At 43.3% G+C, this 25,963-nt stretch overlaps 1 protein-coding gene across 1 annotated transcript; it reads right to left on the reverse strand.

Annotated features, from left to right (window-relative positions):
- Window positions 1-3,817: 3,817 nt before the first annotated feature.
- Window positions 3,818-25,734, reverse strand: LOC128735436 (SET domain-containing protein SmydA-8). Its single transcript, XM_053829922.1, has 5 exons — window positions 25,681-25,734; window positions 13,621-13,698; window positions 5,391-5,545; window positions 5,185-5,325; window positions 3,818-5,090 (listed from the first exon to the last, which is right to left on the reverse strand). Exons 2-5 carry the CDS (start codon window positions 13,642-13,644, stop codon window positions 3,818-3,820), a joined length of 1,593 nt encoding a protein of 530 aa, XP_053685897.1. The 5' UTR covers window positions 13,645-13,698; window positions 25,681-25,734.
- Window positions 25,735-25,963: the final 229 nt, after the last annotated feature.

Here is a 25,963-nt window from a genome sequence, read left to right on the forward strand (position 1 = left end):
AATTGTAATATGAGAAAAAAAAACAAAAAACGCTGGTGATTTTGCTTTTGACAGAAGAAACAAAGCGTGTTTGTATTTTTATCATTTTTAAATCGAAATCAAAAATTTAGTACTGCACTGGTAAAAATACTGTTGTTCGATTGAATGAAATGCTAGAGATCTCCTCGCTAATACAGGAGATGGGCTGATATCGCTGCGACGCCTTTCGATTACGCAAAAAGCGACGAATAGATTGGGTTGCCGGATCAGGCTCTTAGCAACCGGTGTGGGTGAGCCTAGCCGAAGTTGCTATAACTTCCGACGAGCACGGTGGATTCACCGCGATGATACAAACAGGGCATCAAGCTGTTGAGTAACGAGGATGGCAAGGACTTTCCAACCGGTAACAATGATGACGTATCTCATGAGCTAAATAGGATTGTGTAGATTCTGTGCGTTAAGCCGGATGTTTATGGAAAGCTTCGTGCAGGTTACAGTCTTGGCATGGTAGGCACCTGCGGCACAGTCGTTGAGCTGGTCGATATGGAACCGTTTTATAGAATTCAACGGTTGGTTGTGGTCGAGCAAAGGGAAAGTCGCTAAGAACATTGTGCGATGGAACGATGTCTTAACACAGAGAACAGATTAACAGGCTCGAAGGAAGTAATCGATTTTTTGTGTGTAAAATCTGTCGGTAGCGCCCTCCAGAAATAGTTTGCCAGACGCATGAAAAAATATCCATGTACCTTTATCAATATTTCTTTGTGCTGGGGTTACATAGCAGCGATGGCAGCGACATCAAGATTTAGTTTGCCACTTACTGCTCGAGGGGTGCTCTATTGAAGGATTACTCGTAGATTACATAAAAACCTTTTACAGACTTTCTGTCAATTACCTGGTAGTCTGTTCTCTGTGGTCTTAAGACCCAAACAGAATGCTACTTTAAATAATGAGATCTGGCTCAGCTCTGCTTAGTTTAGACATTGTCAAACTGCACAAATGAGAACAAAGCTTGACGTGATCAGCACCTTGCCGGCACAATAAGGCACACAATGAACAAAATTGGCACGAATAAGGTGCATAGGGTGTTTTAAACGACTTACCGTAGGGTTAGAGCGATCAGACGGAAAACGAAGTAATTCTAGACACGTTTGCATTCGACAATCGAGTATTAAAGATTGCTAATATACAAAAGTTTGGCACCAGGGATGCAGAATTATTTCCAATATACGGTTTTGGATTAATGCTTATGGTTACTTGGGTAGTAGAATACGAAACCTAGAATTAAATAAAAAGAAAACTTATCCAACTTAATAGTACTGTGTAGGTATATTTATTTTTGATAGATACGTATTTCGCCAACGATTTGCAGGCTTCCTCTGTGTCTGTTTTCGAAACATATGTATATGTACGATTCAATGATACATTACCGCAAGCAGCAAGCTGTTGTCACTGCAAAACTAGTTATCTTCAATGATCCGGTATCTAGGCAATACCGACACGTTATCCATCGGTCTCTCTTTTGATCTGTTTTTGAAAAGCATCTAATCCCTGTGCAGCCTATTTCGGCAGTTCGGATTTAAAAAACATAGACACCACTAAATGGGCCCAATTTAGCCGCAGCGACTTCATCATTTCTCGCGACTATAACTCAAATTCAGTAGCGTTTCATTAAGACCAAAATTCACACCGATATTCAGGAAATAGCTGCTCCAGGCAGTGCCGACGCTACATAGATTGAAAGACCAGAGGCTCGTCGAAAAGGGTACAGCCCTGCACTGTGGTGAGGGCCTCCAGACTGTCGCAGAAATGCTCCAGCTCAAAGTCGGAAATCTGCCTCGATGTTGGTCAGTCATAGTGCACGTAACGATAACTTACTCTGTGACGAAATCGAGCTGAGTGGCTTTTTGTAAGCTCCTGAAACTCTAATGAAGGATATTAATTTATAAATCGGAGGTAAAATCATACAAAAGCAGTGTAAGTACCCAACGCTGCAATTGGTTGGACGTGTGCACGGAATGCCCCTTTTCGAGCCAAAAATCTACAAGAGGTGCTTCATCGCTAGGCCTTCGCGAATACGTTGCGTTCATGGCTGATAGCGAGACCGGCACCAACGTCTGCCGAAACGACGACGTCGAGTTAAGTGCAGTGCGTGAGGAACAAATCCGTCGCTAGAGTCTCCTTAAAGTTCATGAATGCTTGCTGATATTCTGTTGACCAATGGACATCGGTGCCAGTCTTGAGCAGCTCATTAATCGGGTAGCGAAGAGTTTAGATCCTGGGAATCGGATACAACGATGGGAAGAGCCATGTCGGTAATCGCTTGGATAGTCGTTGGATCCGGCCGTAGCCGGCGGCCGTCGGGTTGGTAGCTCAAGTATTTGATTGGTTTATTATTTATTTGGTTGAGCAGGTTGAGCGAGAATCAATTTCCTCGGCAGATATTGATGGTGAGAAGGTCACGGCTATCTTCGTTGGTTTTCAGGAGGAAGTGGAGGAAGAACAGTCGCCACAGTTTAGGATGTTGCCGTTGGGCCTTGCGAATGACTACAATCGGGACCACCAGTTCGAAAAATCAATCGATGTGATGCTCTTGGCGCGCTCCAATCTGTCCTATTTGTCATCTATCAGTGGTATACGTGGCGTATATCACGGGACGTTTGGAGTGGATTGCCAGTACGGAATCCTGTTTGAGCTTTAGCTTGAAGCGATTGTTCTACAACGTAGAACTGCACTTAACGTTAAACACCGTTGATAGAAACGGTGCCGGCGAACTTGAAAAGTATCTTCGGACGCTGTTACGACAGGTTCGAACTGTCAATTCTGATAACACGATTCTGATGTCAGACTCAGTGTCCAAATGAACGCGTACGTCCATGACGTTGACTTGAGCTTGTTACCCTCTGATTAGAATAGAAACTCTTTTGATATTTTTTTGCCAGCGAATCCAGAATGATTTCGATCTGCTCCAGTGCTCCGTTTATGAAGCGGACTGTTTCATTTATATTTGCTCAGTTTTTGCTTGTTTGACTACAGTATCTCAGCGAAACCAAATTCGAAAAAGTGGTTTATGGGGCAACTCTAGAGTTAACTATTATCTACAATATTGTTGAAGAAAGTTCAGTTTAATTTTTTGTGTTCACGGCGTTGCTAACCCGTTGGTAGTAAAAAGAGCACTATTTGTGCTACCAATTACTTTGAAGCTTTATAGCGCCATAAATATAAGAGATAAAACTGTACTTTCTTCAACCACATTGTAGATAATAATTAACATTACAATTGCCCCATACTCCACTTTTTCGAATTCTGTTTCACTGAAGCATTGTAGCCAAAAGAGCAAAAATTTAGCAAAAATAGCAAATGAAGCCTAATCATATGTGAATTAACACTTAAGACCGCTGCCGGTTGAGAACAGTGTTGCGATGGAAAGATTCGGTCAAAAGATACTCGTCTGGCAAACCTTTTGCAGGTGTGGGTTTTTTCAGCAAAGGACTAATCAATCCTGAAATTTATTTGAAGGATTTTCGATTGGGAATTTTTTCCAATCTTGGTTCTGAAAAAAAAACTAAAAATGCACAAATATTTTTTAATAAAATTGAAGTGAACTTGTGAATGGTGTGTGGCACAAAATGATCCAACATGGCTCGCTACCGTTTAATGTGTGGCACAGAAAAAGTGAAGAAACAAGACCAAACTTTAAGAGTGCTAAATGAAAAATTATCGAATTGTTTTCTAAAACAGCGTATTTTCAATTTCTTTATTTTTAAACTTTAAAAATCTATCACATTTTCGATAAAAAGTAACATGGAGCAACGAAAATCTTCTTTCTAGCCCTCTATCAGTTTTCCATCTGTTTGACGGCATCACGTGCGGCCAGTCCCATATCAAATTCGGGTGTTCCGGCCGGCTCGAACAGCAATATTTCAGCGCTTTGCTTCAGCAGTTGCAGGACTTCGGCTAGCTTTCGCTTCAGCTGGCTGGTGTTGATTTGATGCGCTTCAAACAGGTGTTTCGCTTGGACCATGACAGGGGCGTGCAGTTCGTACATGATAACACCCCGCAAACGACTAAGTCCCGGTTCGTACTTATCGACGACGGCCAGGAGATCCCGACAGAGGGTTTCCTTTTGTTCGATTTGCTGTAGGCTCATTTCATGTATTAAAAAGCCCGACACTTTCCCGTAAAGCTGACAGAGGGAATGCTTTGCCGAAAGGAAGAGATAGTGGTTATCGTGTAAGATGTGGCTGTGTTTCTTTATGAACTTTTCGTAAAGTTCGGCACTGTTTCCGTCGATTGCGTCAACCTCTGTGAACAGTTTGTCCAGAAGATGTACAATATTTGCTGCCGTGGTAGTATTTGAACACGATTGGCATTTCCAATTCGCATCTTGATCGAGCGGGTTTGTGGATAAGACCAGCCCTATTGAACATTTAGAACATTTCAGTGTGCTACAGTGGGTTCCGAACTCCGTTGGGTCAGCGCAGCGCTTACACTGGCACCAGAAAAATTTACTATCGCGTAGATGTTGTCTTCGTTTTAGAGTTCCTTGCAGCGTATACGAGTATGACAGCGTGATAGGATCGTTAACTTTGAGACTTTTCGTAAGGCGTATCGAAAGTACGCCCGTTTCCGGATCGTCAGTGTGCGTCGTATTCGGCGTGCAATCGTGCATAATATAGAAAGCTTCCGGATATAGGGCCCTTGCGTGAACGTCGCTCTGGCCAATCTGGAAGGAATTCACTTCAATTATACCGCATATTGTGTGAATTTCTTCTTCGGTAAATTCGAGGAAATTCCATTCGTCACGTATTCGTCGAACGATTACCTCCTGGTTGCGCTTCCAAAGGGAGGTGATTCCCTGACGCACACTGTTCAAAGGATCCATTTCCAGAAGCTGGGCATAGCGTTCGGGATCCGCTTGTTTCAGCAGCAAACAGCGAAGTGCAAAAATTGCCTCGTACATTAGCTTCAGTTGCTGACTTGTACAAGTTTCCTGCAGTTTCGCTACGTTGTGTTCTTTGAGCGGTTTACATTCCAGTCTTTTGTGGGTTTTATTGGGTGCGAGACCGCTACAGTTTTCGGTACATATTCTCCAACTGCACTCTGTGCACCTAAAAGGATATTTAGAACAATGTTAAATTACTGATATAGAGCAGAAATTGCAAAAATTGTAATCTATTACATCAAATCCAACAAACAACTCACCGAACAATTCTACAATTTTTCTTAAAGGGTTTATGGCATCCGAGACACACGGGATCACTCTCAGCCCAGGGTCCGATCGCAAGCGGTTCGACCTCGATTATTTTCTCTCCTGCGCTCAAACTTCGAGAAGCGACTAGATAACTGAAATATAACTACTGAAGTGCTGGTTTGGCTGATAAAATAAAAGTTAGCTTTTTTGTCATTACCGGCCGTAAACATCCGAATATTTAACGATGTAAGGCTTGTTGTTGTTCTGCTCTACGTTTGGTGCAGTGGTGGGTTTGTCTGTGGATGAATCCTCATCGTTGTCATCCTCATGATCGCCAGACTCTTGCGAGTGCTTTTTATGTTTACGATGCTTCTGTAATATGAGTAGACATAATTTATAATTTAAATAAATCTAGCCGGGGACACAACAGGTAGCTTAATTCTGTTCCGAGAATATGTCGATTTTACAATCGTTGTCGACCACTTCTAAATAATAAATGCAACGAACAAAGGTTGGTAAAGGATTGGATTATGCGTATCATCGGTGCCTCGCGTACCTGTAGGAATAAAATAGACCCTCCCGAGGTTCTTTAGCTTCTTATCCAACAATTCCGGATTTCCTTGTGATACTAGCTGGTGCCAAGATAGGAGTAACCTTAATGGAAATGGGGTAACCCACCCCGGACAAGGAAGGAGGTAATCATATGAATACTGAATGCATTCCGTCTGTTCCCATATCAGGGGTGGCTTCTGAAGGCCTGACGTTTGCTCAATCTTAATCTAGCAAGCGCCTGCACTCTAGGTGAGTAGAAGCGGCAGACGTTAGGGTCTGATCCATTGCGGGCTGTTGAATTAAACAACGTGTTGTTACGGAACTAAAGCTAAGATAGCAACCCTCTAACGAGACTCGATATCTTGGTCCTAGTAAGGCAACCTCGCATGGACATGGCTACAAAACAAGGACATGGAATGGATGCTTGGCACCTGCAATTGCAAATCGCTGAATTTTGCGGGTGACGACAGGGTTCTGCTGGAACAGCTAGAATCCCGAAAGTTGGGCATCGTGTCACTGAATGAAACCTGTCGCAAAGTCGAGAAGGTGTGCAAGATCCGTCGCGGCAAGTCCCAATTTTGCTGGTGCGGTGGAGCGACCAACGTGTTGGGAACGGCTTTTCTAGGGATTAGGGGGAAGGCAAATGGAATGTTGAACCGAGTCGATCATATTCTCATTTATGACCGATTTTTCTCGTACATCACCAACATACACTCTCTAGGAAGTGCGGACAAGCACTCGGATCATCACCTAGCAGCAGTACATAAGTGCTCAAAACTATCGACGCTGTAAACTCGCGACAAAGTAATTCTCCTCGGTTAAGCATTCACCAAATAGATAACCCACAAGCTGCCTAGAACGCGCGCCTGCTGGATGCGGCTCTAACCTTCCGCTGTGAAGCTAGGTGCTTCGACCCTCGAAAACGGATGGAGCAAGATGTGCTCGGTTGTTAATGGGGCCGCAACCGTGGAGCTAGGGGAACCAATCCCGAGCGCACGAAATGACAGGTTTAACGGGCAATGTCAGCAAGCGATGGAGAAGAAAAAGGAGCCTAGAAAAACTGTATTGCAAAGATGGAGAATTTTGCACGAGGGAGTGTCGACAACTAGCACAACTATTCCGGGTTAATGACACGCGTATGAGAAGGAAAACCAACCCAACAAATATTTTTATTTAAGAGTAGCTTATTCAACTATTGAATGGGTGCAACCTATGAAACAAGCGCTTAATAAGCTGCTATACAACAAAAATGTTTCTTGGGAATCTCATATAGGATACACACCGCAGCCTGATATGTGAGGGACGAGAGCGTCCCGGCGCTCGAAGAGATCCGTAGAGAAATTGGATAGCTGAAGGTTAACAGAACTACCAAAAAAGGTCCAACTCCCGGAAGAACTCCACTAACATGGTAAGGAACCATCAGAAATGGCTCTTCATTAAATATATTCCAAGATGTGGAAGGAGAAAAAACTATTGGAGGAGTGGATGGAAGATGTGTTTTGTTTCATCTTCAAAGATGGGCGATTGGCTGGATTGCTGGAATACCGCGGCACGCTTACGCTAGTCTACACCGCTCTCTCAAATTTTGTTACGTCGTCTATCCCAAATAGCAAGAGCTTTCGTTGAGCATAGACTGAAGCGTAATCCTAAGTCGTTCAGGAAATATGTTAGAATTCAATGTAAAGGCAACGGTCTTCCTTCAGCCATGTTCCTTGCAAGTGACCAAATTGGATATGGTTTGTCAACTGTTCTCGCAGAAATTCTCCAACGTCATTGTCGATGAACGGTTGTCCGAAACTGAAGTATCTCCTGCGCCAGACAGCGTCTCGCACAAATCTCGCCAATTCTCTCATTAACCTGACTATTGACGAGTCTATGATCAAGCTTTAAAGTTAAAAAGCGTGGACCGGATGGTGTGAAGGTACGCCCAAAAAACTTCCTTCCTAAAGAACTGTATCGATGCCTTGGTTACTCCAATCCGACCTCTATTTAACTTATCGATTAGCTCAGGTATAGTTCCCTCTCCTTCGAAATCCGCTTACATGTTTCTATTTCTGATACACAAGAAGGGAAATAATAGAAACATAGACAACTACATAGAGAGACCTCTGTCTTATGTGCATTATCGAAACTCTTTCAGCTCGTTGTAATCCTGCCAATTTTCTCGTTCGTCCAGCAATATATCGGTGACGAACAACACGGATTCATGCCCAAGCACTCAATGTCTACCAATCTACTAATACTAACTATCTACGTAATCGATTGCTTTGACGTCCGTTCTCAGATAGACGTCATCTACACGGACCTCTCCGCCTCTTTCGATAAGCTGAATCATCAAATCACCATCGCAAAATTAGACAAACTTGGCATTGGAAGGCCGTTGCACTAGTGGTCTAAATCGTATCTGTCAAATCATCTTATTAATGTATCTAGTGATGGCTTCATCTTTTACCGCTTTTCCGTAGTCCCACAAGGTGACCATCTGGGACCGTTGGTTTTCTTAATTTATTTCAACGGCGTCAACTTAATGCCCAAAGGTCCTCGGCTTGTGTTCGCCGACGATTTGAAACTGTTTCCGAAAGTTAACGACACATCGGACACTTTCGCACTCCAGGAGCAACTGTTGATATTCGCTGGATGCTGCAAAAACAATCGTTTGGTACTACTGACTTACTTTGGTGCAGAGGTGGGCACCGCTAATCAGTTAACCGCTAATCTTTTAGCCAGCGAGTAGTGTCGTAGACTAATCTCAAGTTTTTAGTCTTGACCTTGAAATGCGGTCATACATATATATATATTAATATTTTTTGAAACGATGGTTCTACAATTGATGAAGGGACGGTAGGGGAAAGAAATGAAAATTTTTCGTGAAGGAGGGGAAGAGCGGAAAGGAAGGGGGGGGGGGGGGTATTGGTAGCTACGCTTGACAAGTAGTCATTTCGACTCCTACCTTTTGTCCAATGCTGGAAGGTGCATGAGTCGAACCAAGCTATAATCTGAGATTACAACCGGATTCGAACCCACAACACCCGCCAGGGCATGTGGTTCGCTGGTACTTGTACCTTTGAACCATAGAGGCGCTGGACAAAAGGAGACTGCAAAATCCACTTATCAAGAAAGCGACGCGTTTGGTTGGGTTATCGACACATATTGTGCCGCTTCCTACATCAATTGCAGATTACCACCGAGCGAGAAGTTTAAATCTAACTAGTTTTTACTTTCAGGACGACGACACTATGCCGGCCTTTACGACTTGCAAGGTACTGCTCGTGACGTTGTTCGTCTGTCAGCGTGTGTTAGCCGCGTTTCTCGGCGCGGGTTTTCGAGGGGAGGCCGCATAGGGCGCATAGGGTTGTGGCAAGGGGATGGACTATCCTGTATGTTATTCAACATCGCTATTGAAGGTGTGATTCGGCGAGCGGGTATCGAAACGAGAGGAACGATCTTCAGCAAGAGTAGCCAACTTCTAGCCTTCCCAGTTGACCTTAGGACGGCGGAGACTATCTACGCTAGACTAACAACGGAAGCTAGGGGGATTGGGTTACAAATCAATGCGTCGACAACAAAATATATGGTAAAACGAGGCTCCAGAGGAAATAATGTTTGGACTTTTGACGGCGATGAACTGGAACTGGTAGATGAGTTCGTATGGCAGTTCGTGGCAAATAATGCACGAACACGGACAAACTGACGCGACTAATCAGAGCTACATTGGATCGAGTGATGTGTTTCGTACGAATCTCTGGAACACTCTCGAGTCCCTTCGAGACGCGGCGAGGGTTGAGACAAGGTGACGGTTTATCCTGCATGCTGTTCAACATACACACTTAAAAAACTCAGCAAAATTTGCCGAGATTTGGACAGCCGAGCGTTCGGTAAAAATTTCAGTTTTGCAATTCGACGTTTACGGATCTTTACTAACGTTTGGCATCATAAAAAATTTTACCGAACGCTCGGCTGTCCAAATCTCAGCAAAATTTTGCTGACTTCGGCACTTTTTTTTAAGTGTGTAGCTCTTGAGGTTGAGGGGGTGATCCGACGAGCGGGCATCGAAACGAGAGGCACGAGTTTTAACAAGGGTAGCCAACCTCTAGGCTTTACAGATGACTTTGATCATAGCCAGGAATGTTACGATGGCGGAGGCAATCTACGCCAGATTGAAAGCGAAGTCTAGGAGAATTGGGCTAAAAATAAATGCATCGAGGACCAACTACTTGAAAGGAAGAGGCTCAAAGGAAACAAACGCGCGTCTCCCACGGACGGTAACCGTTGACGGCGACGAACTAGAAGTGGTAGAGGGGTCCGTGTATTTGGGATCGCTGGTGACCGCGGACAACAATACTAGTAAGGAGATCCAGCGGCACATCCAAGCGGGAGATCGGGCCTACTTTGCGCTTCACAAAACGCTACGATCAGGAAGCATACGCCGCCGTACGAAGCTACCAATATACAAAACCCTTATTAGACTGGTAGTTCTTTATGAACTTGAAGCCGTGACGCTGCTCACGAAGGACATACGCGCCCTTGCCGTGTTCGAGCGGAAAGTGCTGCGGACGATATTTGGCGGAGTACAAACTGAAAGCGGAGAGTGGCGGAGACGTATGAATCACGAGCTACAGGCACTGCTTGGGGAGACTCCCATCGTACATCTAGTGAAAGTTAGCAGGCTACGGTGGGCCGGACACGTCGTAGGGATTCCGGACGACAGTGCGACGAAAATAGTCCTCTTCAACAACCCCACCGGCACCAGGAACAGGGGGCCCAACGTGCACGATGGTTCGACCAGGTCGAAAGCGATTTGCGACTTCTGAGACGACTAGGAAATTGGTGACGAGTGGCCCAAGACCGAGTTGAATGGAGACGAGTGCTCGAAACAGCACGAGCCACCCCGACTCTATGCTGAAGAAGAAGAAGAAGAAGAAGAAGAATAAGAAGAAGAAGAAGAAGAAGAAGAAGAAGAAGAAGAAGGATGAGTTCGTATATTTGGGATCTCTGGTCACCACTGACAATAATACGAGCAAGGTGATTCAACGACGCATAGAAGCTGGAAGTCGATCCTATTTTTGCCTCCGCAAGACGCTTCGTTCGAAGAGTATACGCCGCCGCGGAAAGCTGAAGATGTACAAAACGGTAGTCCTCTACAGACTTGAGACAGTAACTTTGCTTATGAAAGTCATACGTAGTCTATTTTTGGCGGAGTACAAATGGATAGCGGAGAGTGGCGTAGGCGTGTGAACCATGCAAGCACTACTTGGAGTAGCAGGCACTACTTGGAGAGATTATCATCGTACACCGGACGAAAGTTGGAAAACTACGGTGAGTCGGCCGCTTCGCAAGGACGCCGGACAACTATGCAGTGAAATCCGTTCTTTTCAAGAACCCAACCGGCACCAGGAATAGAGGGGCCCAACGTGCTAGATGGCTCGACCGGGTTGAAGCCGACTTGTGCGTGTCCAGACGCGTAGAAAAAAAACTTATATTTGAAGATACAATTAACAAGAGGGCGAATGTCACAAGCGTAAACAAACCGAGCGAGGGTTGCTTTTCCTATGCTGGTCCAGCAAAAAATAAATTTCATCACACCCGTTTAGTTTACATTTGCGACAGTCGCCCTTTTGTTAATTCTATCTAGATTTGAGGTTTTTCTAAGACGTTAAGAGTAACTCTTCTGCTTATTTGATAAAATGTCTTTCATTAGTGATGTAGGCCACATATAGTAATATTTGGAAAAGTCGTACAGAAAGTAAAGACCTTTAGAGTAGTGAACATTTTTTCGACATTACTTAAGAATTCACAGAAAAATGAACAAATTACAAAGCAAGTCAAAATGTTGAGGTAAGATATATAATAAAGTATGAATGGTAATTTAAGGACACTAATGAATTTACAGAGTAAATTAGTTTGAAAATTTAATTCGTGTAGTTGAATATTTTCATCTTTCTTTTGTAGAAAGACTTTCAGTAGGATCGAGGGTGACAAATAAAACATGTTTCCACTCCCTCTCGTAATTCTGTTATACTAATTCCGAAGTCATAATTTATTGTCCAACCTTAAATTCAATTATTTTATCAAATATTACAGGTATCGGGAAAGCCTAAATATCTGCCAACGAACTTGATGCTATATTTTGGTACTTTATGGTTTTATCTGCTTTATCTCCAAATTTCCATTTACTTGTTTTCAATCTTGGATATTGATAGGGAATAAATTTTTGGACTAGTTTCTCTACGTCCCACAAGAGAGGTGAAAATAGAATCCATGTATTTTATTCCTATACGTAGCAAAATTTGATTTCTCCTTCAAATTATTCAGTGAAACGGTCGGTGAGGAATTCTCACAAGACTATCGTGCGATGAAAATTGATTTGCTTTTACTTCGCTGCCTGTGGGTTCCTTTCAATGGTTGCGTCTATTGCACTGGGACAACAGTGCACTATGCAAATCATATTATCCACACAAAAAAAAACTTTCCTAGTATATGTGTGTCCCCACCGGTTAAGGTCCGAATTCAATCTTCATACATCGAGTTGATCGCTTTCTCGTCCCGGTAACTGATGCACAGAAGGCTTGCTTCCATCCAGCATCTGCACGCCGAGTTCCGAATTTACATGCGCAAAGCGGAAAGGAAAACTACAAAAAGGTCTCGATGTCCTCCTAGATGTCCTCCCCATATCTCTTGGCGATGGTGTTGCAAATCTAATCAACTTATTTTCAGTGGAATATGCACAGCTCTTTTTTCCTGAAATATTTATCAATCAATTTCCTTTGCTACTGCTGCAAACCACTCTGAATGCCGACAGAACCGGACGAATTCGATTTCGAGCACCATTAAGATGTTCACTATGTGGTTGCGGAAACGTTTTTTGCTCTGCTGATATCTATCGCCGTAAAATCACTCGACATAAATTCAAGATTGGGAAATTTTCGAGCGAGAAACACCGATGAACGGTGCAGAAGTGGTATTAGAAGGACATCATCGTTTGCCACATTGCTAGTGAGAAGAGTTATTGAAATGATAACGATACACACTCGATGAGAGAGAAAAAAAACACATTGGCACCATTAAAGATGCTGTTATTCAATATCCGACGACTAGGACCGGATGGGTGTACATTGAAAAAAGTACAACCAATAAGGATTTTGATGTAATTTTTCAGCAGTTTTCATCGGCACAGGTCCTAAAAATAGAATCTCTCGGAAATACGCTGTTGTGGTATTGTCTCCCGAGAGACATAAAGTATAAATAAATTCGCATCGGCCTTATTGACTGGCCAGCACGCTCGATTCCAATGTAAATTTGGCGAACCACATCTAATCCAACACATTCCCGAGTCCCGCATCTGTACGGACGGTGGCTGCGGCACAGTAGTGGGGGACGGAATTTGCTGCAGTTAATTTTTCGCACGACTTGGCAAGCGGCTGGGCGCTCAGGCATTTGTTTGAAGCGAAACGACAAATTATGCATGCCAACGGCCGCGTTAGACGCTGTTCGTGCTTTAATTGCGCCACTTTAATCGTGCAAATCCGCGCGATTTATGAGCTGCTGGCCATGGATGGACCATTTGAGAGAAGGCGATCAGGCAGGCAGGGTTATAAAAATTACACCAGGAGGAAGTTTTTCCCAGCGATAATGAGTTTCTTTTCCGAGACGGCTATATCGCTTCAGATAAACGGAAAGTTTTACCATGCTATGTTCGAAAAGATGTTGTCCTAGTTTCTTTTTCAATCGATCTTACTGACCTCGTCATCTACGACTTCTGAAATGGTTGAATACTGTTGTTAACCGAATTGATTATTGTACACTACTCATCAAATTTTAAATTCACGTTATCCATAAATAAATAAATAAATGAATTTTTAACAATTCGTTCGATGGAAAGTTATATTTCAACTTACCTTCTTCCTATGATTGGACGGCATTTTAAACTGCTCACAGCGACGCTCTCAGAAAGGGGCCTTTTCCTTTAGGTTCGACTGAAAAACAATACAAATACTTTTTGATAAATATTTATACTAGGTAAGTATAATAAACTAGATTGAGCTAAAATTTGATTTAAATTTAAAAAATATAAAGATATGAAAATATTAAAAGGATTTGAAGAGTACTTCATCTCTAAAATAAAAGCACATTCCGTTACAATTACGACTCTAATTTTACAATCACACTTTGCACTCTTAGAAAAACATAATCCCATCGAGGAGAATAAAACTTTATTGAATTGTGTTTAACAAAAGAAAATCCACCACCCCCTGGAAAATCGCAACTCATTGTCGAAGCCTGCTGCACGTGACATTGATCTCTGATCAGCTTTCCCCGGTTTTTTTTCTGCTCGCTCTTAACGGGAAAAGGTTGTAAACATTTCCGCACCGGTTGGTTGCCACGAGAGCATGCTGTTGCCAGGTGATTTATGAATGGAGGAGACGAAAGGTTTTTTTTTTCTTCTCTGTCTCGCCCACAATCCCCCCCCCCCCAGCTGTCGGCGCGGTTGTGTTGTGCCGTGTATTATTAAGTCCGTACACGGACGGCCGTTCCGCAAAGAGATGATAATTGAAAACGACTCAAACCATTCGCACCACAAACCTGTTGCTTCGATTTGTTCCTGTTGGGTGTTACACATGTGGTTGGTTTTACTGCATGCTCGGATCTTCCGATGGCAGTTTACACGTATGTACCGTCGGTACTAAAGTAATGGAGTGCGTTTTATGGTTTCCTGTAGTACAGATTGTAATTATGTGACTTCACAAGCATCTAGCAGTGCCAAACATACACCATAGAACATAGAAAAGTATTAATAAAAAAATAAAACTTAATATGACACGTATTTTACTAGCGTTTGTATTTTATACATCACAAATACAAATTTTGTATGCTTTATTTTTACAAAAATTTACATAAAAATTTCCTGTGATACAAAATACTCCAAAAACTGAGTGATGGGCATTTTGTCTGTCATATAAACCTGATGCACGCTACCTTCAGAAAATTAGGTGAGGGAGGATCATTGAAGGAACGCTTATTAAGTTTGCATTACGTTCCGGGTATGAAATGGAGAGAGTTTCCTAGAAGAAGTGTCAAATATAGCTCTGGCTCTCTCAAGCTCCCACCTAGCGCCTCCATGCAGATCTAAGTCAAATGATGACGGTCGATGGCCTTACCCGGAAATGCTTCATGTACTTACTGGAGCAGCTAAGCTAGGAGGTGCGAACTAGAGCGCTTGTTCTCCAGGTGAGGGGTGGCTCACACAGCGTCTGTCCGGGACGGACGACTGAATATGAAATGCTGTATCCGGCAAGTTATACCCAAGATGGCAGACCCATCAGCGGGATGTAGGTATCGCGACTCCGGTGAGGTAGTATACCGAAAAACTCAATTACCACGAATAACGGAGAAATAAATTCATGACAGAACAATCGGTATAGGACACGGCAAGGGACAAGGAAACGATTAAGGAATAATGATTGGAAACCTGGTACCTGGAATGGTCGACATCTCCATGAACCGGCACGGGCTGGCTTGTTTGCTCGAGAGCTGCATCAACTCGGAGTATTCAGGCTGGTATTCAGGAAGTTCTGTGGTCAAATTCCGGAGAAAGGGAGTTCCGTGCAGTAGACCCTATTGCAGGCACTTCTTTCAAGTACCACATCTACTACAGTGGCGGCAAAAAAGCAGAACATGGATTCGGTTTCATAGTGTTGGGAAAAGCAAAAGCAACGAGTTATCCGGCGGAGGCCCGTAGATGACCGTATATGCGTGTTGATGATTAAGGGCAAATTCTTCAACTACAGTATAATCAAATTATACGCACCGGCAAATGATAAATCCGATGATGCTAAGGACAAGTTTAACGACAGGCTTGAGAGGACCTATGGAGAGTGCCCAAAACACGACGTGAAAATTATCATCGGAGATGCAAATGCGCAGATCGGGAGGAAGTAATTCTTCCGTCCAGCCATTGGAAGACATAGCCTTCATCTGTCGACCAATGATAACGGTCTGAGGCTCATAAATTTTGCCGCGGCCAGAGGAATGGCCATGTGTAGCACCTACTTTACACGTTTGAATATTCGGAAACACACCTGGAGTCATCCAAATGGAAACTTTAGCTCTCAGATCGATCATGTCTTGATTGACGGTCGACACTTTTCGGGTGTTATCGATGTACGGTCTTTTCGGGGACCAAATATCGACTCTGACCACTATCTCGTAGTGAGTAAGATTCGTGCAAGGCTGTCGAACACGGCGAAAGCTCGCACTGAGAGGACGCTGCGTTTCAACATCCAGCGGTTAACGGTAGATGGCGTAGCAGTGAAGTACGCCAGGAAGCTTGACCGACGAATCGCAGAAAACAGTAGGTAGAATGAGAAGATATAAATGGGCTATGGAGGAACATCCATGGTGCCATCTAAACAGCTGCGAGAGAGGTGGTAGGCACGACGCGTGGAAGACAGCGTGACAGATGAAAAGAACCAGGCCAAGAGTGCTCACATTGCGGCAACGCGTCAAAACAAAGAGAGGTACAGAGAGACTAGAGCTGCGGAAAAAAGAATCCATCGTCTAAAGAAACACGAGTACGAGGAGCACGTGCTCGCCGGCGCAGAGGGGTGATACACCAGCAACGACACACGGAGTTTCTAGAAAACAGTGAGATGCAGGAATTTTGCCATGCCTGTGATGTGCAATGATAGTGCTGGCAACCTGCTTACCGACAAAACGGCGGTAGCAGCCAGGTTGAAGGAGCGCTTCCAGACACTGTTGAATGGAGAGGTAAACGCGAAGATTAGCAGGAACACGATAGGAATTGTAAACGATGGTCAACCTGTGGAGCCACCAACACAGGAGGAAGGTAAAAAGGCAATCAGTGAGTTGAAAAACGGTAAGGCTGCTGGGAAGGACGGTATCCCGGCCCAACTTCTAAAAGCGGAGAGCGAGCGGCTGTACGAAACAATCCACCGGATCATTGTCAGGATCTGGGAGGAAGAACAAATGCCGGAGGAGTGGTTGGATGGCCTCATTTGCCCAATTTTCAAAAAGGGACATCGAATGGAGTGTAAAAATTTACGAGGAATTACATTTCTCGATTCTGCCTACAAGGTGCTTTCCCGAATCCTGTTCTGCAGACTGAGACCGTTAGCGGAGTCCTTCGTCGGCGAGTACCAAACTGGTTTTCGTGAAGGTCGCTCCACGACGGATCAGATGTTTACCCTGAGTCAGTTGCTAGACAAGTTCCGGAAGTACAACTTGCAGACACACCATCTGTTTGTGAACTTTAAAGCGGCGTACGATTCAGTCAACCGAAATGAGCTGTGGCAGATAATGCTAGAACATGGTTTTCCGACGAAACTAGTTACACTGATTCGTGCGACGCTGGATGGATCCAAATCATGCGTTAAAATAGCGGGTGAGACCTCAGCTGCTTTTGTGACGTTGGATGAATTGAAGCAAGGGGATGCACTCTCTAACCTGCTATTCAACATTGCCTCCGAAGAGCAAACGTGGAAAGGAATTGAGCTATCATCACAAAATCTCACATGCTTCTCGGTTTTGCGGATGACGTCGATATCATCGGTAGTGGAAGAGGCCTTCAGGCCTTTAAAAGGGAAAGGGTGAGATTGGGACTTACCATTAACACCGCCAAAACGAAATACATGGTTGCTGGTAGGGAACGTGGGAGCCCAAGTGGTGCCGAGGTAGAGTTAGATGGGGAACGATATGAAGTAGTGGAGGAATTTATATACCTTGGTACAGTCGTGACATGTGACAACGATGTAAGCCGCGAAGTGAAACGACGAGTTGCAGCCGCGAATCGGGCTTTCTACGGATTACGTAGCCAGCTGAAGTCCCGTTGGTTCCAAATTCGCACAAAATTCCGCTCTACAGAACACTAATCCTCCCGGTGGCCCTTTACGGACACGAATCATGGACGCTAAAGGACGACGAGCGCTTGGGGTTTTTGAGCGTAAAATTCTGCGATCTATATCTGGTGGCAAAATGGACATGGAGCTGTACCAAGCATACAAATATGCTGATATGGTGAAGGTAGTGCAATGTGGCAGGCTGCGGTAGGCTGGACACGTGGCCAGAATGCCCGACGAAAGAGTAGCCAAAACTATTTGGCTATGGAGGACCATAATTCGTTCGGCGCAGGATCGGTAACGGACCGTTGCCACTAAAGTAAAGTAAGTAAGTACGTTACTTTTTACATAAGGTGGGAGATCCGCGGATCGAATCCCTTTGATTTCATTACTTTCTTCTACCGTTCTCTCCATCTAGTGGAATAGAGGAATCAAGACTATTGTTATAAAACTTCAAGGTATACAGCCCTAAGGGTTGTACGAAAGGGTAACGTAGGACTATATCAGATCATCAGATCAAAGACTAATGTAAACTGCGTTTCTGGCATATGTATGTTTATAAGAATCTGTGAGTACCATTGTTTAAGTGAATGTTTAAAAGAGAAGAGCGAAATATTCAGATTCAATTCTTTATTTAATGCAATGGTGGCTTTGAAAATACGTGGACGGGGGTTCATAAGTACAATGCCTGCAACCTTTGAGACATAGCAATTTCTTTTAAAAATCACTTGTGTGCATCATAAAGGTTGAAACGGTAATGAATTATCCCCCTACCACAGGGGTGAGGGGTCTCAAAGCATATATAAATTCTTGCCTCCAAAAAACCCCACACGCCAAATTTGGTGCCATTTGCTTAGTTTTGATTAGTTCTCGAGTTATAAAGAAATTTGTATTTCATTTGTATGGGATCTCCCCTCTTTAAGAAAGCAAAGCTTCTAATTCTAAGACGGATGGGTCTCATTATGCCATAGAAAAAATTCATGCCCTCTAATACCCCCACATGCCAAATTTGGTTTCATTTGCTAGTTTAGTTCTAGAGTTATGAGGAAATTTGTATTTCATTTGTATGGGCCCCCCTTCTTAAAAGAAGAAGGAGTCTCAGTACACCATAGAAAAACATCTTACCTCCAAAAACCCTCACAAGCCAATTTTGGTTTTTTGCTCGAATTGTTCTCGAGTTATAAGGAAATTTCAATATTATTTGTATGGGTCCCCCCCCCTCTAAAGAGAGGAGGGGTCTTAATTTACCATAGAAATAATTGTTGCCTTCTGAAACCCCTACATTCCAAATTTGGTTCTATTTGCTTGATTAGTTCTAGAGTTTTGATGAAATTCGTATTTCATTTGTACGGGAGCCCCCCCCCCCTCTTAGAAGGAGAAGAGGTCTCAGTACACCGTAAAAAATTAATCCTGCCTTCTGAAACCCCCACATGCCAAATTTGGTTCCATTTGCCTGATTAGTTCTCGAGTTTTGAGGAAATTTGTGATTCATTTGTATAGCAGCCCCCCCCCCCTCTTACGCCCCCCTAAAATTGCTCTCTTACTCACATAAAAAATGCTGGTCATTTTATCTATCCAACGACATATAGATTGTTCAGTTTCGTTCAGTAGTTTAGTAGTTATTAGCATTTGAAATCTTTCATTCAAACGTTACACTTCTATTTTCGTTTTCGCAAAGTGCTACCCAGTCCCAGTATAGTAAACAAAGACGTAGTCCTACGTCAAAAACATAAAAATAAAAAATATAAAACAAAGGCCTCATTATGAAGGTCAAGTCAACAAAACATGAGGTTGGTCTATCTAAGTACTGCGACGAGGTCGAATTTGGCCAAGCATCATCGACGAGCGCAAGGTGTGTTAAAATAGGTGATCTAGTTTTCACAGTTTGTAGAACAGGAGTGCGCGGAACGACTGGTTAGCAACCATCGACGTTGTTTATACATTCAACAGTTTCCGCTTTGAAAATTTCGGTGATCGTCAAGGGTAACCCAGCGGGGGTGAAAAACAAATTTGAACATCAGAAAACCTCTCTTGACTAACCTTGGACGAGCGTGGGACCAGTTGACCACGATCGTGTAGAGGAAAAAAACCGTGAAGGATGAGAGATCGTGAGAAATTAGATCGGGGGAAAGACGGGTGATTGGGTGATGGCCAATCAATCCTCGAATGAGCAGGTTGAGAATCATGGGCCGGTTTTTTACTATAAGCATCATCAAGGTGTACAGTCCTTATTTCAGAAGCACGGATGAAGACAAGGACGAATTCTATGTGCAGTTGGAGCGTGAATACGACCGCTGCCAAAAACATGATATCAAGGTCGTCATTGGGGATATCAATGCTCAGGTCGGTCAGGAGGAGGGGTACAAACTGGCGATTGGTGAGCTTAATGTATACCCGGCGACCCAAACGGACCCAAAGACTTATTGACTCTGCCATCTCCAGAACATGGCCGTTCGTAATACTTCCAGCGTAGACTCCACAAGCGTACACAAGTACACTCAGAGGTTACCAAACCAAACAGAATCATAGTTCGGCCACGTTTTGATCATCTGTAGGCACTTCTCAGGGTGAAGCCCCTCTCGAGGACTGTTGGAACACCACTAAAACAGCCATTAACTGTGTAGTGGAGAGCTCGATCGAGCACGCGGTGCAGAATCAGCGGAACGACTAGTTTGGCGATGAATGTAACGGGTGGCAACTAAAATTTTGGAATTTTTTCGCGGCCCCTATGCTCAACAACAAACGAGTTCAGCGAGAAATGAGAGTATGTATGTGTTAGCTCTCTCTCTCTCTCTCTCTCTCTCTCTCTCTCTCTCTCTCTCTCATCTTTTTGTTAACTTCCTCTTTTGTTAACTTTTTGTTAACTGTAAACTGTAAACTGCAACAGAAAGCTCAGCAAAAAGTATACAGTACAATATTTAAAAAGCAAATATGTTGCGGCTTCGACTGTATACTATATCCTAAGATGCCCAACAACTATTCGCAAGCAAGGTAGTGGAAGACCAGCCAAAATTATGAACGCAGAAGGACATCGTTCTCTTTCTCGTTTCTTCAACAACAAGCCCTCTGGTTTGGCTATCAATTAAGGTGCACCAGACGAATGTTTGAAGAAAATTTTGATCCCGTTCCTACAAAAAATCATGCAGATGAACAATACGCGTTTTGGCCGGATAGAGCATCATCGCATTACGCCAAAAAGCACAATCGTTCCTGAATACTCATTCGATCCCATTTTTACCCAAAAACCACGACCCGAAAAATCTGTCTCAGTGCGCCTAATCGAAGATTTCTTCGGGATTTTAAGTCCCGTGGTGTACAAAAATAGCTAGAGAGCCACGAATTGCAAACAGTTGATTGGTAGATCAAGAGATGCATTCGCAAAGTTGACATGACGGCCGTACAACGCTCCTGTTTCGACGTCGAACGAAAGCTTCACCGAACAGCCGATTAAGGACCGTTTTCAAATGTACACTAATTTATTTTCAACAATGGATAATGTATCTTCAATTTCGGTAAATCAGATCTTCTGCATGTATCTTTGTCTTTTTTTGACAGCTCGAGAAAAAAAATCCAAAATTTTAGTTGCCACCCGTTAGGAAGGTGATGGATCAAGAGAATGCTGCGCGGGCGGTCAAGATGCTCAGTGTCACACATCAGAGCGTGGAAAGAGACAGACAGAAGAAGATGTAGCGAGCCTAAATCTTCCGGAAGAAAATGCGCTACCTGGAAGAGCAGAAGTATATGGAGTTCGAAAGGCTGCACCGTTCTCAGGAAACGCAAAAGTTCTACCAGAAACTGAACGAATCCCGCAAAGGCTTTGTGCCGCGAACCGAAATGCCGAGTCGGGATAAGAATGGCAGTATTTCGACGAACGATCGTGAGGTGACCGAAAGGTAGAAGCAGCACTTCGATCAACACCTGAATGGCGCCCAGGCGGAGAACCATGGTGGTGGAGAAAGCAATTTCGATGGTGCGGCGAAAGGAGAAACGGTACCAGCTTTAACGATAGGCGAACAATAAATCGGCTGGGAACGAAGGCATCGGGGCGGAACTTATTAAAATGGAACTAGAAAAGCTGGTTGTTAAAATTAGAGATACAGAACAGCTATCGGAGGAGTAGAGAGATGGGGCTGTCTATCCGATCTACAAGAACGGCAACAAGTTTGACTGTGAGAACTATCATGCGGACACCGTTCTCACTGCCGCATACAAGGTGCTGTCTGCTGTCCCAAATCATTTTCCGCCATCACCAATTGCGAACAGATTTGTGCGAATTTATCAAGCCGAATTCGTTGGACGGTCAAAACGAATGAAATATTTACACTGCGGCAGATCCTCCAAAAAGGCGGTGAATACAGTTACAGATTGCCCACGCACCATTTATTCGTTGACTTCAAAGCTGCATACGGTACCATTGACCGAAAAGAGCAATGGAAAATCGTGGACGAGTACGGCTTCTCGGGAAGCTAATCAAACTGATTTAATCTACGATGGATGTTACACAGTACTGTGTTCGTATTTAGGGTGGATTGTCGAGATCATTCGAATCGCACAGATATCTTTCATGCCTGCTGTTTAACATAGTGCTACAAGCCTACAAGGTCTTATGAACCGAGCGGATATCTTCAACAAATCGGATCTTCACCAAATCCAGTCAAATCGTCTGCTTTGTTGATGACATGGATATTATCGGCAGAATGCTAACCGCAGGAACTGAGGTCGCCCGACGCCGCTTGGGAAGAGTGTAACGATCGACGGCGATGAGTTTGAACTAACTGACGAATTAATCTATTTTGGCGTACTAGTAACGGCAAACACTGACACCAGCCGTGAGATTCGGTGGCGTATTGTCAACGGAAGTTGCGCCTACCATGGGCTTCACAAGTAATTGCGGTCGAACAGACTACGCCCCCGTACAAATTGTATCCTGTATACGAGACGCTCATCAGATTGGTTGTTCTCTACGGGCATGAAACGTGGACAATGCTCCAGGTGAACCTCGGAGTCTTGCTCGGTGCTCGGAGTTTTCAAAAGACAAGTGTTTAGAATGATCTTCGGCGCAGTACAGAAGAACGGAGTATGAAGACGGAGGATGCACCATCAACTCGCACAGCTCTATGGCGAACCCATAGCATTCAAAGGTGGCTAAACCTGGACGGATACGATGGACGGGGCATGTTGCAAGAATGCCGGCAACTAACTACCCTGAAACGACGTATTCAAGGCTGTCGATATAAAAAACGTTAGTTAAACCAACAGTCCTTTACGGGTTTGAACCTGTAACTTTGCTTATGGAAGACGTAGGGTATTGTCGTTGTCGACGGGCCACTGTTATGGTCGGGCCATCACGATTTTACAGTTTTAGTAACTCATGATATCTAAAATACAACCATTGTAAAACTGCTTAAAGTGATAGCTAACTTTTCACAATATTGTGAGTTTCAATCGTGTATTCAAAACACACATACTGAATTCAGTGACTAAATCTTACAAAAAAAGTTTTCCAGGCGCAATGAACTTTTCTTCAAGAAATGATTCATGAAATGCAATTATCAAGATAAATTTTGAAAATGTATAAAGTGTGTTGTGCTGCACACGAAGACTATAAAAAAAATCCCCTCCAGTAAAGTGTTTGGGAAGGCTAAGGTGAAATACTAGAAAAGCGCTATTTGTAAAGGTCGGGCCACTTGAGTAGTCATGGTTGGGCCACCATAACTTTAAGCGCAGAAGCGCAATAATCGTCAGAGAATGTCAGTCACATAAAATGTGATGAAATAAAACAAAATTAATACGATAAAAACCTAGATTTTTGTTATTTTTTTTTTCATTGTAGTTGTACACTTCGGAAAAGGCGATTGTAGCAACATACAAGTTCTCCAAAATTTCGCAAAAATGTAATTAAAGATAGGGTACTTGTACCTATATGAGCCGTGGTTCTCGGAATTCATTCTTTTCATGTCTCTATATAGAATTTCAATACGTATGTCTTAGATTTTCTGCTGTGGCCCAACCTGTACAACATGGCCCGACTATGACAAAATTTTTTGTCTTCACGTAAATGCCAATAACTTTTTTATTTTTCAAGCAACCAGTTCAAAACTTTCCAGGAATATACCTTATTCTTAGACCTTTGCAACGATGTATTTAGATTTCCAAAATTCTTTTTGAAATGAAAGTTATGGGCGAATTCCAAAACGTGGCCCAACCACGACGACACTCCCCTATATGTATTTGTCATATTTGGTCAAAAGTTATTGCGGATAGTGGGACAGAAAAATAGATTTAAGCACTCCAAGGGAGCCAGCCACATCGTGAGGATGCCGAACGACAGTCCGGTGTAATACGTTCTATACGTGGGTCGAATGATTTTATAACCATTACTGCTTACAACAAAATGTAAAATATGCGGCCTTATCTTTTATATTTTAGAATTCCCCAAAGTATTTACGCTAGACCAGATGTTCGAGTCATCACGAGTAGTCAAACCTCAACCACCGGATGGTTTCCCACAGCTTGGCCATCACACGGCTTGAGTTGAACAGATGAGGCAGATGAGCGACACCAAAATACAGAAGAAACATTGTTGCATTGTATTACTACTAAGAAGAAAGCACGAAGTCACTGTGAGAATTTCAGATGCAAGAAATCATAATTAAACCAAAGTTTCGTCTATTACAAGAGCGAATCATTCTGATAAGAAAACGATGCTCTGTCTTTGGGGGGCTATTTAAGCCTGATGCAATGTTTAGTAACGAATGCTACCAATAATAGTTGACCGATTTAAATCTTGCACTGCTTACAAGATGAACAAATATCTAAATAGGCAACACCATATGATAATTTTTCTTCATGATTATGACAATGCTCCATCATCTATCTAAGGCAAAAACCATTCGCAGCACGTTTAAAGCATTCAGCTGAAAATTTCAGGTAAGAATTGTGATGTCTGAAGAAAAATTCTTACCTGGTTTGTTTGCATCTATACTATTACAGAACAGCTGAGCAGCACAACGGTTACCCAGCTTACAGAAAAAAGATGTTTTAAATAATTTTTTATTATTTCCGATTTTGAAGACCGAGTAATTTGATAACATTGAGAGATTTGGTAACTTTGTGAAATAGATCGATTGCAAAATTAAGTTATTTTTTCATCAATTGCTATGGAGTACCACATTTATCTATCACACTCTTTAGTAGTACAAAATGTTTCCTTCTATTTCCTTTCCATAGAAGATTCATCTACTTCCTTTCCTTAGAAGAGTATACAAGCTAAATGAGCCAACACAGAAGTGTGCACGTCGCGACGTGGTTTCCAAGCCACATGAATGTTGATACCTGATAGCGGCAGCTGCTAATTAAACATATGCGTGCTACTCCCACTTAAATTTCAAACGATAGCGTTTTTTTAAATCCATGATCACACTCGTCACAACCTTCTTTCTTCTTCCGTGTGTGGGAGTATCTGGAATAAAGTAATTAAACTAACTTTACTCAATTCCGCTAATCACCGGTTGAATTTTGACCTATTTGGATGAACCTCTAGATTTCAGTTTTTAATCTACTTTCTTAATCTAAAGTAAAATTCACACATTTTTGTTGTCAATCAACTGATCAACCGAATCATTCACTAAACCCATGCCATAGAATCCCAGTACGGCCACCAGCTTTCCGTTTCCTTGGAAATGCGACACTTGGTTGCAAACGAAAAACGGTCAATCTGTCTGGCCCCGTGATGTCTTAGGGGTCCCGATTTTTTCCGACGGCCTGTCAAACAGTCAATTAACTTTCCTCCCTGCAAACGCCGCTCGCCGAAACAACAACGCTATGTGGCAAACCAACTGTTCGGGCTAATTTTACTTTGGCGACTTGGAGGAGGTGGTGCGTTCCAATAACAAAAACTCGACACACTTGCAGTTTAGGAACTAGCGGAACATGACAGCCGTACGGATGATGAATTTTCGCTACATTCGATGGTCTTTCGTTGAAGGTTGTCAGCCACCGGTTGAACTTTAAGCAAATTGCAACGACCGGTCGATGCATCGTCGATCAACCGCATGAATGACGATATTTGAAGCACACCTCAATGTTGGAAGAAACACTTACGATTTTGCTACAGAGTTGAACAGATACGACAATTTATCTCGCACGCGCAATCGCGATCCTCTTTTTCGCGACGAAAAGTGTGACACCACCCGTCGGGCGCGGCGCTGGCAATCGAACTGGCAGAGTGAAAGCTGATTTCCACTGTGCTCCGGCTGCTGTGTGGCGGCTGGCAAGTGTGAGAAAAACAAAAGTCTACGAGAATCTATACCTATCGTGTCGCCGTCGTCGTTCAGCACATCTTGCTTGCCATTGCCATGTGTTTGCAGCCGTTCTGTGCTGCTCG

This window comes from Sabethes cyaneus, chromosome 2 (assembly GCF_943734655.1).
Source record: "Sabethes cyaneus chromosome 2, idSabCyanKW18_F2, whole genome shotgun sequence".
Lineage (NCBI taxonomy): Eukaryota > Metazoa > Arthropoda > Insecta > Diptera > Culicidae > Sabethes > Sabethes cyaneus.